The sequence below is a fragment of the Colias eurytheme genome, chromosome 7, assembly GCF_061535395.1.
Source record: "Colias eurytheme isolate Ceu_HAF_F1 chromosome 7, ilColEury1 Martin Lab GWU primary, whole genome shotgun sequence".
NCBI lineage: Eukaryota > Metazoa > Arthropoda > Insecta > Lepidoptera > Pieridae > Colias > Colias eurytheme.
Window position 1 is genome coordinate 5,277,825 of NC_142986.1, and position 14,259 is coordinate 5,292,083.

The following is a 14,259-nucleotide window of genomic DNA, read 5'->3' on the forward strand; positions in this document are numbered from 1 at the left end:
TTCAGGAATGAATTGTATGTTAAAAAAGTCGAAGAAATATTATGAATTTATATTAAATTACTCTTACAGCAAATTTGAGCTTAAGGTCACCAGAGGATGAAATCAAGAATTTGAACTTTACCATTACATTACAAGACTTAAATAAAAATAACGTTCTTCAACAATATTGAAAGATTTCTCAGTAATGTATTCTTCGTTATACCACAATCGCAAATCAAAACTAAAATAATGAAATACAATGAACAAACTGCAAGCACTCCGTCTAGGCAAGGTGCGGCTAGCTACGTAGACTGTAACATTTCAACCACTTTCCTTAATTACCTCAAGTGTTAACTTGAGCTCTTTAAACATTTTTACCCTTACAGATATGAAATTAACCCTCATCCACACGAGAAAATTGTTTGTGACAACCCAGTTTGAAGAGATAACTATTTAATTTTGTTGTAATAAATTTGCGCCTTCAATAATCTGTGGTCACTTTTCATGTAATGGCAACATTTTGTTATGTACTTCCTCTTCTCTGCGGACATTGCTCGTGTAACACGTATATTTTTCATCTTAATAAAGTTTTTCTTGTAAAACGTGCACCTGGGTTTTTATTGACTATACCAACAAGATAACAACAGGTTATGGGCCCAGACTACGAAACAAAATATAGTCAATCAGTATAAAAACCTCGAAGAAAAAGTAACAATAATTGTACCGGTCACGCCACGTGTTCTGAAGTTCGTGGTTAAAGTTCTTTCAACAATATCAGTATGTCGTCAAACACATTGGCATTAATTGAGAAATTAACAGGCCGCGATAATTACGCCACATGGCGTTTTGCTGTCCAAACATATCTTCAACACGAAGAACTGTGGGACTGCATTGTGGGTGATCAGACATTGGACAAGAAAAAAGATACAAAAGCAAGATCAAAGATCATTCTTTTAGTTGATCCGGTAAATTATGTGCACATACAAGAAGCTAAAACTGCGAAAGAAGTCTGGGAAAATTTGTCTCGTGTCTTCGATGACTCCGGGCTGACACGGCGAGTTGGTCTTCTACGTGACTTATGTAACACAACGCTTGAGGGATGTCCGAACGTTGAGGAATACGTGAGTAAAATTATGACTACTGCTCATAAATTAAGAAATATTGGTTTTCAAGTAGATGATGAGTGGCTCGGCACCATGCTGCTTTCCGGTCTACCTGAAACTTATAAACCAATGATTATAGCTATAGAAAGTTCAGGCATGAAAATTTCATCAGACTCCGTCAAATCAAAATTATTACAGGATGTCAAACAATCAAATAGTGATAGAGCTTTTGCTTCAAGTCAGAGATTTAATAATAAATGTAAAAGAAATTCTAAAGGCCCCCGCTGCTATACATGCAACAAATATGGTCATAAAAGTCCTGAGTGTAAATCAAATACAGTAAATAATGATCGGAAGATTTCTTATAAACCGACTAGCAGGTCATCATATGCTGCTGTATTTATAGCATCTTCTGAGTGCTCTGATTACTGGTATATTGATTCTGGCGCTTCTGCACATATGACAAAACATAAAAACTTATTCATAGAGGAATATACTTCAAATATTAAATCAATTAAAGTTGCAAACAACAAAACACTACCTGTTCAAAGCTCAGGAAAAATTAGCTTGAGTGTTTTTAACGATAGAGGCCATGAAAATGAAATAATATTTACAAATGTTTTATATGTACCTGAACTCACTACAAACCTGCTTTCTGTCAGTCAAATTGTTAACAATGGTGGCCAAGTAAGATTTAATAAGAATGGTTGTGCTATACTGAACAATAAAAATGTTATCATAGCTACAGCAAATTTGATTAATAATATGTATCGCCTAAATATGCCTGGTGGCTATGCATGCATATCTGATGTAATCAAGCAAGATACTTACCTGTGGCACCAGAGAATGGGTCAGTTGAACTTTCAGACGATGAAAAATATATGTGTTGCACTGAGTAATGTCCGCAGACCAACATCTGTCCGAAGACCAACAGATGTCCGTAGATCAACAGCTGTCCGCAGACCAACAGCTGTCCGAAGATCAACAGATGTCCGTAGACCAACAGCTGTCCGCAGATCAACAGCTGTCCGTAGACCAACAGCTGTCCGAAGACCAACAGCTGTCCGCAGATCAACAGCTGTCCGTAGACCAACAGCTGTCCGTAGACCAACAGCTGTCCGTAGACCAACAGCTGTCCGTAGACCAATTACAGCTGTCCGCAGACCAACAGTTGTCCAAACGTACACAGCTGAGTACCTGGTTAATCGCTCTCCGACAAGATCGCTATCTTATAAAACACCAGAAGAGATGTGTACTGGATACAGATTTATAGCGTCTAATACAAGAAAATCAATTAAAAGCAGAGACGCTATATTCTTAGAATCAACAGTGAAAAGAGATTATGTGCCTATTGAATCAGCCACAAATAAAAGTTTAAATAAAACTCAGAATGTAGAAGAAATTGAATATGACTCGTCGGATGATAATATATCTGTTTAAATATTAAAAATAAAAGTGAAAGCTCTTACCTGTGCTATGGAGATCAACCAGATTATGAAGTTCCTGATAATTATGAAAAAGCAATTAATTCTGTTGATGCCGCTAAATGGATAAAGTCAATTAACGAAGAACTTGATTCTCATCAACAAAATAACACATGGACTTTAGTGGATAAAACCCCTGATATGAAAATAATTGGTTGTAAATGGGTATTTCGCATTAAAGAGGAAACTACAGGTCCAAGATTTAAGTCAAGGCTTTGTGCCAAAGGATATTCACAGACAAAAGGTATCGATTACCAGGAAACATTCTCTCCGACAGTCAGGTATGATTCCATACGTATTTTACTTTCAGAATCTGTCCAACAGAATCTTCAGATAATACAGCTAGATGTTAAAACAGCATTCCTGTATGGTGAGCTTGAAGAAGACATATACATGACCATACCAGAGGGCTTAACCTATGATGCAAACAAGGTATGTAAGCTTAATAAATCTTTATATGGCTTAAAGCAGGCTCCCAGATGCTGGAACTCTAAATTTGATACTGTTTTAAAGAAATTTGGACTAGTAAATAGTAAAGCTGATCAATGTGTGTATATTGGCACTATCAATGGAGAAAAATGTTACCTATGTCTGTATGTTGATGATGGATTATTATTTTCAAAAGATGAATCAACATTAAAGGAGTTGATTAATGATTTACAATCAATATTTGAAATTAAAACTTGCTCACTCAGAAACTTTGTGGGTATGGAAATAGAGAAATGTGACAAGTATATTTTCATACATCAGGCAAGTTATATTGAAAAGTTATTAAACAAATTTAATTTATATAATTGTAATCCCAACAGCATTCCAGTTGATCCACATTTAAAACTAGAAAAAAGAGAAGGGGAAAATGAAAGGAACATTCCATATCGAGAGGCGGTTGGTTCATTGATGCATCTAGCTACAGTAAGCCGACCTGACATTTCATATGCTGTGAGTTTGGTAAGCCGTTTTTTAAATTCTTATGACAAAGACCATTGGAGCGCTGTTAAGAAAATCTTTAAATATTTAAAAGAGACTAAAGATTACGGTCTATGTTACACTCCAATGTCTGAACCTAACACAATCATTGGCTATAGTGATGCCGATTGTGCAAACGACCCCAGCACTAGACGTTCAGTCACGGGATATGTCTTTATGAGGAATGGAGGAGCAGTCACATGGGCTTCTCAAAGGCAGCAGACAGTTGCCCTCTCCACTACCGAGGCTGAATTCATGGCAGCCTGCGCTGCGACCAAAGAGGCTATGTGGGTTAAGCAATTGTTATGTGATATAGGTGAATTTAATCAAAAATCAGTATGTTTGAACTTAGACAACCAAAGTGCCATAAGTGTAATAAAAAACATAAACTTTCATAAAAGATGTAAGCATATAGATATTAAATTTCATTTTATTAAAGAGAAATATTATAGTAAAGTTATAGATTTAAACTATGTATGTAGCGATGAGCAACTTGCTGATATCTTTACCAAACCACTGTCTAAAGTTAAATTTAGTTATCTAAGAGACAAAATTGGAATTCAATATTGTAACCAGTAACACTTGATTATTTATATTGTATAAGCCAATGTAAACTTTGTTTATTTTTATTAATTTCATGTATTTCTGTGTATAAAAGGTAAAACTGTTTCTGTAAACTGTCTGTTAGAATTCTAACAAATATCAAGTGTTAAGTTATTAGTTTTCTTTTTGAAAATGTTAAGTTGTTTCTTTTATTTGTTTTGTATGAAGTTAAGATTGTTGAGTATTGTAGCAAACGTTAAATGAGAGCTATGCAGTAAATGTAAACTTTTGTGTACCGTGTAATAATTATAATGTGTTTGTTTTTAACAGTAAAAGTTAAATTTCTGTAAAATTGTAAAATTGTTGCATTCTGAAGGCATTAATTTAGGAGGAGTGTTGTAATAAATTTGCGCCTTCAATAATCTGTGGTCACTTTTCATGTAATGGCAACATTTTTTATGTACTTCCTCTTCTCTGCGGACATTGCTCGTGTAACACGTATATTTTTCAACTTAATAAAGTTTTTCTTGTAAAACGTGCACCTGGGTTTTTATTGTATTTTACTATACCAACAAGATAACAACAAATTTACTTACCGTTCAGAAAGTGCAAAGTTCTTGTGAAGTAAACACTTATGTGTTGGACGTACGAACAACTTCAAAGGTATATTAAATACCCTCATGCAGAATGCACATATATTTTTATAGCGAGTTATAAAATATTTGATTTATTATTTAAAATTTTATGCTTCCGCGTTAGCCTTATTTATTATTTTATTTACTACATCCAACTTTGCTATTATATTTACAGAATAGTTTTCTTATCGTATATTAGTATCTAAGGTTAGTATACATAAATAATCACTCTGTAATAAAAATATTTCCTCATAATAAAAATACCAGATTACGGAAACGTTTTATTGAAAAAGGTTATATAAATTAATTAACATTTTCATGTATGTAAAAAGCAACCAGACGCGATCCACAAGCGTCGAAGAGCGGTCCTGATTGATGTTTTAAACTGTCGCGTGATGCCACTAAATTCATGTGAAAAGCTTAAACCTAGCCAAAGAGATTTATTTAATTTTATGAATATAAACACTCGCTCTACATAATTTCTATAGCAAACGGCAATTAGGAAAATATATTGGGATCAAGGGCGAGAACAAGCTCTGTCTACAAGCATCAATTGTTCGCGAACTATTTGCTTACTAAAGGAATCGATGACAATAGGCAGGCATCATTTATTAGACTCAACAATAGACTGCGTAGAATCATAGTTCTAACACGTATCGATTCTACTGATGTGTATTCTTCATTATAATCGTTAAAGCACTAAAAACAGTATATTTATGATATTTTAATACATGCAGCTCTTACAGCAAGCGGCTGGACATAGCCAGCGACTCGTAATTGCAGTAACAAGGGTGCTCTAACGTTATTTAGTCCGATGGTGTTAACGTCCCCGCCGACTCGCCGCACTCCACATTTAATTATAATTATTTTTCAATCGCCTTGTTTCACGGGAGAATTATTTTAATGAGAAAATAAGCTCTCGGTTGTAGGTAGCTAAAGTTTTTTAATTTAATTTAAATTTGTTGGAGTGACTTTATTTCGCGAACTGAAATTTAAATACGTTAATTAACTACGAAGGTGATATTTTGAAATGTAGACTATAATATCACTACATACAATAGTAAACAGTAGATACTGAAATGTTACTAATAATATAGCATGCTCTCCATTTATTTTGTAGTGGTTTAATGTTGATTTGGAAAACTATAGTCGATTTTTTAGGCAACATTTGACGTCTATCAATTTTATCTTTGAAGAGAGGTAACCTGCTTAAAAACATCGATTAAAGTGAATTAATCGATACGGACTGGAAACATTTGTCAATCGAACTTGAAACACATGTCAATTTTAAAATTCATCAGGCGATTCTGATCTGATCTCATTCGTAAATTTAAAATGGCTCTACTATAATATTTCCATCTTTTGGAGTTTTTTTTAGTTATGATACAATACATATAAATGGTAGTCATGTGTCCTGTATTATCGTATACCAATACTTAACTATAACAGTACAAAGTCACTGTACACAACTCTTTAGTTAATATTATTATTTTTGCCTTGAAACAGGCGCCGTCGCTGAATCTAATTTGTTGTAAATCTACGATGTAAAGTGTAAACCATGAGTAAGCCGAGGCATCGAACGATAATCTTTGAAACTACAACATCAGCACGCACGGGATCTACAGCGATCAAATACTTACGTCTATACATCAAACTTTCATGTACATTGCTTGCTATGTACGAACTTTTGTGAGATATTGCGGTATTTTGCAATCTATGAAACGATGAACTAATATGAGTTGTATCAGTCAGCGAAGCGTCTGTAAGAATAGATTTCTATTAGGTGTTAGTTGTATTTTCAAAGATAACAGTGAGCGATGTTCGTACCTATATACCTAGTTATTTCACACAAGACTTTTCTATAATTTAGACTATACTAAACTAAAAGGAGCCTAGATGTTCTCTTATGTTGTGACTTCATCTGTTAAATACATATTTTCATTAATTCATTATATTGTCTTTCACAAAATTTTTACTTAAAATGTATTTTACTCGAGTTTTAACTTTATTCAAACAACGGCAATATTTAAATGTAAAAACACATTTATTTTATTACATATAAATTCGTTAACAAGAACGAACATGCTATTAACTCTTTTGGTACAAAGTGCAGCCTCTCTCAGTCTCACGGGGCCGTAATGGATGAGGTGAGAGAATTTAACGTGCCTAATGGACACCCTTTTTAACACGTTAATACCGTTAAAATTTCTCAATTTATAACTTTGTACATTTTAAAATATAACCTCTAATAATACATATTAAATACGTTATACAACATCCGTTCTCCGTTATCGACGGCTAATCGCTTTATCTCCAATTATTATAATTCAAGCATTAATTACCCATCGACCGATATTATCAAGAGATGCAACGTAATTTATTTTACGTTAAGCTATGAACTGAAAATTAAATTAGAATACGTCAGCTGAACGCAAAAGTTGGAGTTTGGCGTCTAGTCGAAACTGAAAACGCCAATTTACTTAGACATCTCTGGGATTTCATACAACTAAATTCCCGCAGAGTTCACATTAAACATCGTATATTGGTGAGATCATGGTTAAAAGGGCAAATTGCATGGAGAATGGAATATCCGTTTGAGTGACAGTCCCTTGCGCGAATCGAAAACAGAATTCGCAAAGCGTGTCGGGAGATGCAACCCTCCAAACAATACAGTAAACAGCCAGAAGCAAATATTGTCAGAAACGTCAGTTAATATTCAGAGCGTTGTTAAGACGTCTGTTAAAACATGAGGAATAAAAATCATCCAAAGAGGGTACTACTTACTTTTCTGTAACTCGCGACTAAGCGTATATATGGTAGGTACATATATACGCTTAGTCGCGAGTTACAGAAAAAAATAACTATACGTTAATTCAGTTTTATTTAAAGTAGGTAATTATTTGCACAATTAATAATTCGCGACTAAGCGTATATATGGTAGGTACATAATATATACGCTTAGTCGCGAGTTACAGAAAAAAATAACTATACGTTAATTCAGTTTTATTTAAAGTAGGTAATTATTTGCACAATTATTTATATTAGCAACGTTTATTTCAAATTAAATAAAGATGATGGTGATTTATTCAGATCTTTAGGTCAAAGGACAGTTAATGTAATTAAATTTTTGAATGTAATTATGTTTTTATGTGAATATTAATTTCATTCAACACTTGAAACGACTACCGTAAAATATGAAGATTGTGTATAGCAGTGAATAGCTGGAGCGAACACATTATTTTGTATTAATGTATATCAAAATTCTTCTCCCAATTAATACTTTGAATTTATTAAAGATTAAAACATTTTACTAAAATGCAAAAATAAAATACTTGTATATAATTAAATACTCTTAACTGGTCTTAATATGGCTCCATTCAAGCTCCCTTCACATCTGGCTGAGAAAACAGCAGCATACAAAATGTTGATTTTATAAAAGCATTAAAGACGCAAGTTTTTCAGTAGCGCAAAACGTGCATTGTAATTCGATTAGACGTCACTCGTAGCACGGCGGAGAGGTTTCAAACATTAATCGAATTCGGTCTCCAGTAGACGGAGCCGTTAGTTCACATTACGGGCACGCTTGATTTTGCCCAGAATTCCGATACTTGTAACTGGGTTGTTCGATGTTTGATAGCAACTTGAGATCCTTCGATTGCAGCGTGTTAAGGCTCGAGAGCTACCACTGTTCGAATCATGTTCGGATACACGAACTATGATCGCCGATTGAAAACGATTACGGGGAAAGATAAGTGCCTCTGCGTGTATGTCTTTTGTTTAAAAAGACAAGTTATTTAACGTTGTAACATTGTAGTAGCTTTATTATTATAACGATTTACGGAATTATAAATTATAATATTACCACACATAAGTATTATTATTATTTAGGTAGAAACGAATTTCTTGCAAGAATGTGAAAAATAGTACGTATGTGAGTGAGTACTTAGAAACATGCATTAATTTTTTGTAACTTTTAACGATAGTAAAAGTACATAAAAAAAATTATTTTAAATTAATTATCCCACATTATTTTGCTTTACCATTTTTCTTTCACTAAGGATTTTACAAAAAACGATAATATGCATTCGGCATTTCGGAAATTATATTAGTCGTCACTAAAAATAGATTAACAGACGGATTAAAGACACTTCATACATTTAATATGGTTATAGGTATAATGCGATATGTAATTTGGTAATTACAGAGACGGATTAAGATAAAAATGAATTTTATTATCAGTAAATGAGAATTTAATCCTCTTTTTAATTTGAATTCTATAATAGTACCAAACGTTCTAAACGACACAAATTTTATCAGTGATTTTCAGTTATTTTTAAATCTTTTAAAGTACTTGTCACGCTAAATAAAATCTGTCGATGAAAATATTGATTACTTAGCTAAATTTAAAAAAAGCACGTCATTAATTATTGAATGATAAGTTTAGTCTCAACTTGTCAATTAGATTCTCAAAGTAGGAGGATCTTCATCGTATGCCTACATTCCCAACATTCTCTAAATTAAAATCCCAGTAAAACTGCAAGTGATAAAACTCGACAAACGCGACACCAGCTAAGAACAAGCAATCATCACTCATTACTTCCAGTCGTCGATCTCTCCAACGACTTTAATTTATAAGGGCACATCCAATGAAAAATAATAATCTACACATACCTATATAGAGGTAGCTAGGGGAGGTTCATAAAGAGAACTAAGCACTAATTAATGACGTATTGGAAAGTCACGTACGGGTTATCGCCCAATAGCAACGCCAATTACACTTAGCATTCCATAAAGAATAGGCTGCTAATGATGAGGCTTCGTAATTCGACGAAACCAATTAATTAAAACTCTAAATAATAAAAGGATCCTAATCTACAAAACTCATGTAGAATTAATTAATTCGTGTAGATAACGGATAGACTGTATTATCATTTAAAAGTATGAATCAATATATCAAAATTAAATACATATATCATTAAAAATTCAATAATTTCCTAGAAACATGTTGGTTTATTAGATATAATATATAGAATTTAAATACAGAAATTATATTCAGCAAAAGTTGCAGGCTCAGTATTATATTATAATTAGGTAGTCTGTGATATTATAGAACTTAATATCTGAAATGATGAATGACAGTATATTTACATAGCCGACCATTTGGATAAAGCCTTTTGGATGTAAAGTGAGTGTCTACCTTTAGGAATGGATTGAAAAATTTGCTTTCAGAAAATTAGTCATAACGGCGTAAATTTAATAAGCGAGATAATTGTCGCACGGGTTTATAAAATCGTTGGGTTAAGTAACGGGATAAAAGCTCTTGACTACTTTAGAATTTTGCAGCAATTATTATTTATCCGCGGGACAAAGTGCTGTTTTTATTATTTGTATATTATATGCTTTTGATAGATTTACCAACGCTTGGTAACAAGCATAATAATCAACGCAATGCGCTCTATATAATTTTAATCATAAAAAACAATTCAATAGGTACCTACTCTGATTACCAAGTAACTAATGGAAGAGAAAATTTGTTATCCAGAGGGACATTATAAATGCTCTATTTGTTATACTTTCCCAGCATTTCCCAACATTGTAAGATACATTCTTGAGTCATAAAATAGGAAATGAAAAGTGTTTAATAAAAAACCCTCATACTTATTTGTACTTACTTTTCATTTTTTACCTGAATCTAAAGATGCTAGCGTTTTCGTAGGAGCCAAGGTAGGAGCCAAGGCATTTTAGACACATAACGTCATCAACAAAATAGTTTTAAATATGGACATAATTTGTTCAAATTTAAACAAAAAAATATATTGTTTAATTATATTTATTCTTAAATTCGCATATCTTTAATCCGCTTTTAAGCGATTAAAATATGATAATTGTCATTTTATCTATCCATAAATAAATATAAAAGCACGAGTGCTGAGCACGGGCCAATCCTCTTTGGTCGCTACACTGTAAAACTAAAATGAAGGTCCTCATTGTTTTAGCAGCACTAGCTGCTCTCGCTTCAGCGAAATATCTAGACTTAGATATTGAAGAGCAGAACACAGCTTACAACTACATGGAAAAATTCGGTATCCCCGAAGCAGAGAGGATTCGTAAAGCTGAAGAGGAATTCCTCAAGAACTCAAGAATTGCTGGAGGTTCCCCTGCTAACTTAGGAGAATACCCCTACCAGGTATGTGAATAAAACTAATATTATAAAACTTTTTATTTTTGTCAGTAATTTTGTGGATACTGAATCAGACAGAACCGATCAGCGTAAGCCCCTTAACTCTCTCACACCATTTTTCATTCATTTAAGCCAATAAGTTTTTCTGTTATAGGCTGGTCTGATCTCCGACATTACTGGTACAACTGGCCGTGGTGTGTGCGGTGGTTCCCTCCTCAGCGCTAACCGAGTTGTGACAGCTGCCCACTGCTGGTTCGACGGTAGAAACCGTGCTTGGAGATTCGAAGTCGTCCTTGGATCCATCACACTGTTCCACGGTGGCACCAGGATCTTCGCTGACAATGTCATCATGCACGCCCAATGGAACCCAAGCAACATCCGCAACGACATTGCCATGATCCGTCTTTCAGTCAACGTCGGTTCTACAAGTACGTTATTTTTCCATTTTTTGCCAGGCATACACTTGTGAAATGATTGTAGTTTAATCTACGTTACATAATTAAATCAACGATGAAAATTTTATAAAGTACATAAAAAAATTGTATTGGCGCGGTTTTCGCTGTACCTTTTTTGACATATTTATATGCATTTTTAAGCTATAAAACTAAAAACTGAATGTGCACTTTTATGAACTGCATGCGAGGAACAGATATAATATCAAGAGTTAAAAAATCTTGACTGCTTCGAAATAATTTATTTTTTTAATTATAAACTAAAATCACACTAATTTATCATGTTTACAGACCTCATTTCCCCAATCGGTCTTCCCTCTGGATCACAACTAAATGAGAACTTCGCGGGAGAGACCGCTGTTGCTTCTGGATATGGATTAACCGGTGACAGTAAGTAACTTTTTGTTATTATGCAGTTCTTCAATCTTAAAAATTATTATTTCTACTTTTAAAATTACTTGAAATTACAAGTTACTTGAAAGTTAGTGCGGTGAAAGTTTTGATAATTATGATATATTTTTTTTAATCATTTAAATTATGAAAAATTAGCCTCTAACACACTTAGTCTTTGTTATAAACAATTGTCATTTTTAAGATTATACAATCACTTTTCCTTTTTTGAATATAACTGAATATAACCCGTATTTTAGACGTCAACATCTCCAACAACCAATTCTTGAGTGGCGTGAGACTGAGCGTGATCACCAATAGCGTGTGCCGCCGCTCCTTCCCCTTCAACCTGCAGGACTCTAACATTTGCACCAGCGGCTCCGGTGGCACCAGCACCTGCAGAGGAGACTCCGGTGGCCCTCTCGCTGTTACCAGGAACAACAGGAAGATCTTGGTAATTGTTTTTATGAAACATTTTAATGCTTATCCGAAAAGTACACTGCCTCAAGCACGTTGTTTTCAGCACGAACAATGCATTCATCAAATGTCCGCAGAGTTTTTTTTTAACATCGCACTATCAATACATTTTATCATAACCTTACGAACATAATATAAGTATTTCATTGATCAAAGGCTGTGATCGTTAGCTTTAGTCCTTACGTTTATAATGAAAGGGTTATTCTTAACTTTTATAATTATTAAAGTCACTTATTACTATATATTTTGACATTAATATTTCATCAATTACGGTCCCTTATTAACTTTATAATTACGAATTTGCTATACTAATCTATATTTTATTGCAGATCGGTATCACCTCCTTCGGTTCAGCTTCGGGCTGCACACGTGGATTCCCAGCTGCTTTCGTCAGAGTTACGTCTTTCATCGACTTCATCAACTCTAACTTGTAAATGGCATCTATGGATCAATAATACGAATGTTTTTGCTTATTTATTGTTATTTTATTTAATGGATAATAAATTATAAGATACTTTACAACGAATTTTGTTTGCCTGCTCCTCCATCCCCTATATTATACGTTTTACCAAATTCTAATAATTTAGTTTCCATTTATTTATTAGTATTAGGCGAAACGTATTTACATAAAAATTGATTATTTTATGAAGTATTTATTTAATTATGTGCTTTATGGGTGTCTACTTTAAACAGAAAACTAATTTTATTACATATCAATTCTTGATAATATTAATAAATTAATCTTTATCTAGCGTTACGTATTATTTTTCGTAATCAATAGACACACATAATTAATTTGTGAAAATGGGATGTAAAACATAAAAAGAATCAGGCAGGGGTCACTGATGCTTGAAATATTATATTTTTTATTTACACATTCTTCAAAAATATAATAAACTTTAGTAGATTGTATGATATTATGTAGAGTAAAAGGAGGTCAGTATTTCGTATCATAATTAGCTAAATATAGTCGTACAAGTATACACTCTAGCTAATTATTCCTGGAATACAGTAAATTTATGTAATGTTATTATTTAAATATTTCGATGGTATATTTGCGGATTAAATAGTGGAGAAGTACTGTTATTTTTGAGGTTTCTAATGTGATGTCGTAAAAAATTACATTTTTTCCGCTTACATTGCAAACGCAGGCTGAACCCTGCGAGTTTTATCAAAATAATGTACTAAGTATTATACACATTGAAAAGGTCTACAGAAAAGTCCGCGACGGTATATGTCTATCTCTTATGGATAACCCAGAATAACTTTTTTTGGTCTTTACTTTTTACGACAAATAATGGCTAATTTTCGAAGCGATTTTAACCAATACAGCATTAATCCTTAACCAATTAAATATCTTGAATACATTGTTCATTTAATATAGATCTATATGGCCCTTTACACCGTATGATTTAAGTGAATATTTTCGAAGATATTACAGATTTAAAAATAATTTGGAAAATCCAAAAGTGCACGCCTCATAATTTTTTTTTAATAAATATTTATTAATTATTATTTTTGTTTATTTAATAACAATTAAACCACATCAAATCAGACCCTGAAAAATGAAAGGGTTCTATTCCTGAGCATACTCAAGCGTAAGAGAAAAAAAAAGACTCGATTAGTAAAGTATTTCGGTCGCTATCGTGTTAACAAGAAAAAGGATCCGCACATACAGACACACGGACGTCCAAGACAGAACTTTTTTAAACTGTTTTTTAACTAGTTTAAATAACAAAAATGACATCAAAAATATCATGAACGTTAAAAATAGTGTTTTTTCTTAATATGTGTGTGTATGTATTATCTTACAAGTGCAATGTATGATACATAAAGACATTTTAAGTTTGAAAAATCAGATGTTTTGCGCGAAGTGACAGTAGTACCCACCTCAACGCTTCGCTTATGAGGCGTGCAATTGCGGGACGTAGCGTTTGCGGCGGTACCGGCCGGCCGCTCGGCTATATATTTTATACATGTGCGAAGCCGGAGCGGGCCGCTATATTTTTATATACAACGTTCACAGTTTTTCTGTAGTGTATTTAGTAT

At 33.2% G+C, this 14,259-nt stretch overlaps 2 protein-coding genes across 2 annotated transcripts; both read left to right on the forward strand.

Moving 5' to 3' along the window:
- Nucleotides 1-2,769: 2,769 nt before the first annotated feature.
- LOC149907027 (uncharacterized) lies at nucleotides 2,770-4,612 on the forward strand. The gene is made up of 2 exons (XM_090104085.1): nucleotides 2,770-2,998; nucleotides 3,376-4,612. Exons 1-2 carry the CDS (start codon nucleotides 2,985-2,987, stop codon nucleotides 4,109-4,111), a joined length of 750 nt encoding a protein of 249 aa, XP_089960211.1. The 5' UTR covers nucleotides 2,770-2,984; the 3' UTR covers nucleotides 4,112-4,612.
- Nucleotides 4,613-10,684: 6,072 nt separating this feature from the next.
- On the forward strand, nucleotides 10,685-12,662 carry LOC149907028 (epithelial serine protease-like). The gene is made up of 5 exons (XM_090103730.1): nucleotides 10,685-10,897; nucleotides 11,046-11,319; nucleotides 11,635-11,733; nucleotides 11,994-12,187; nucleotides 12,540-12,662. The coding sequence occupies exons 1-5, from the start codon at nucleotides 10,685-10,687 to the stop codon at nucleotides 12,642-12,644; spliced, it is 885 nt and encodes a 294-aa protein (XP_089959856.1). The 3' UTR covers nucleotides 12,645-12,662.
- Nucleotides 12,663-14,259: the final 1,597 nt, after the last annotated feature.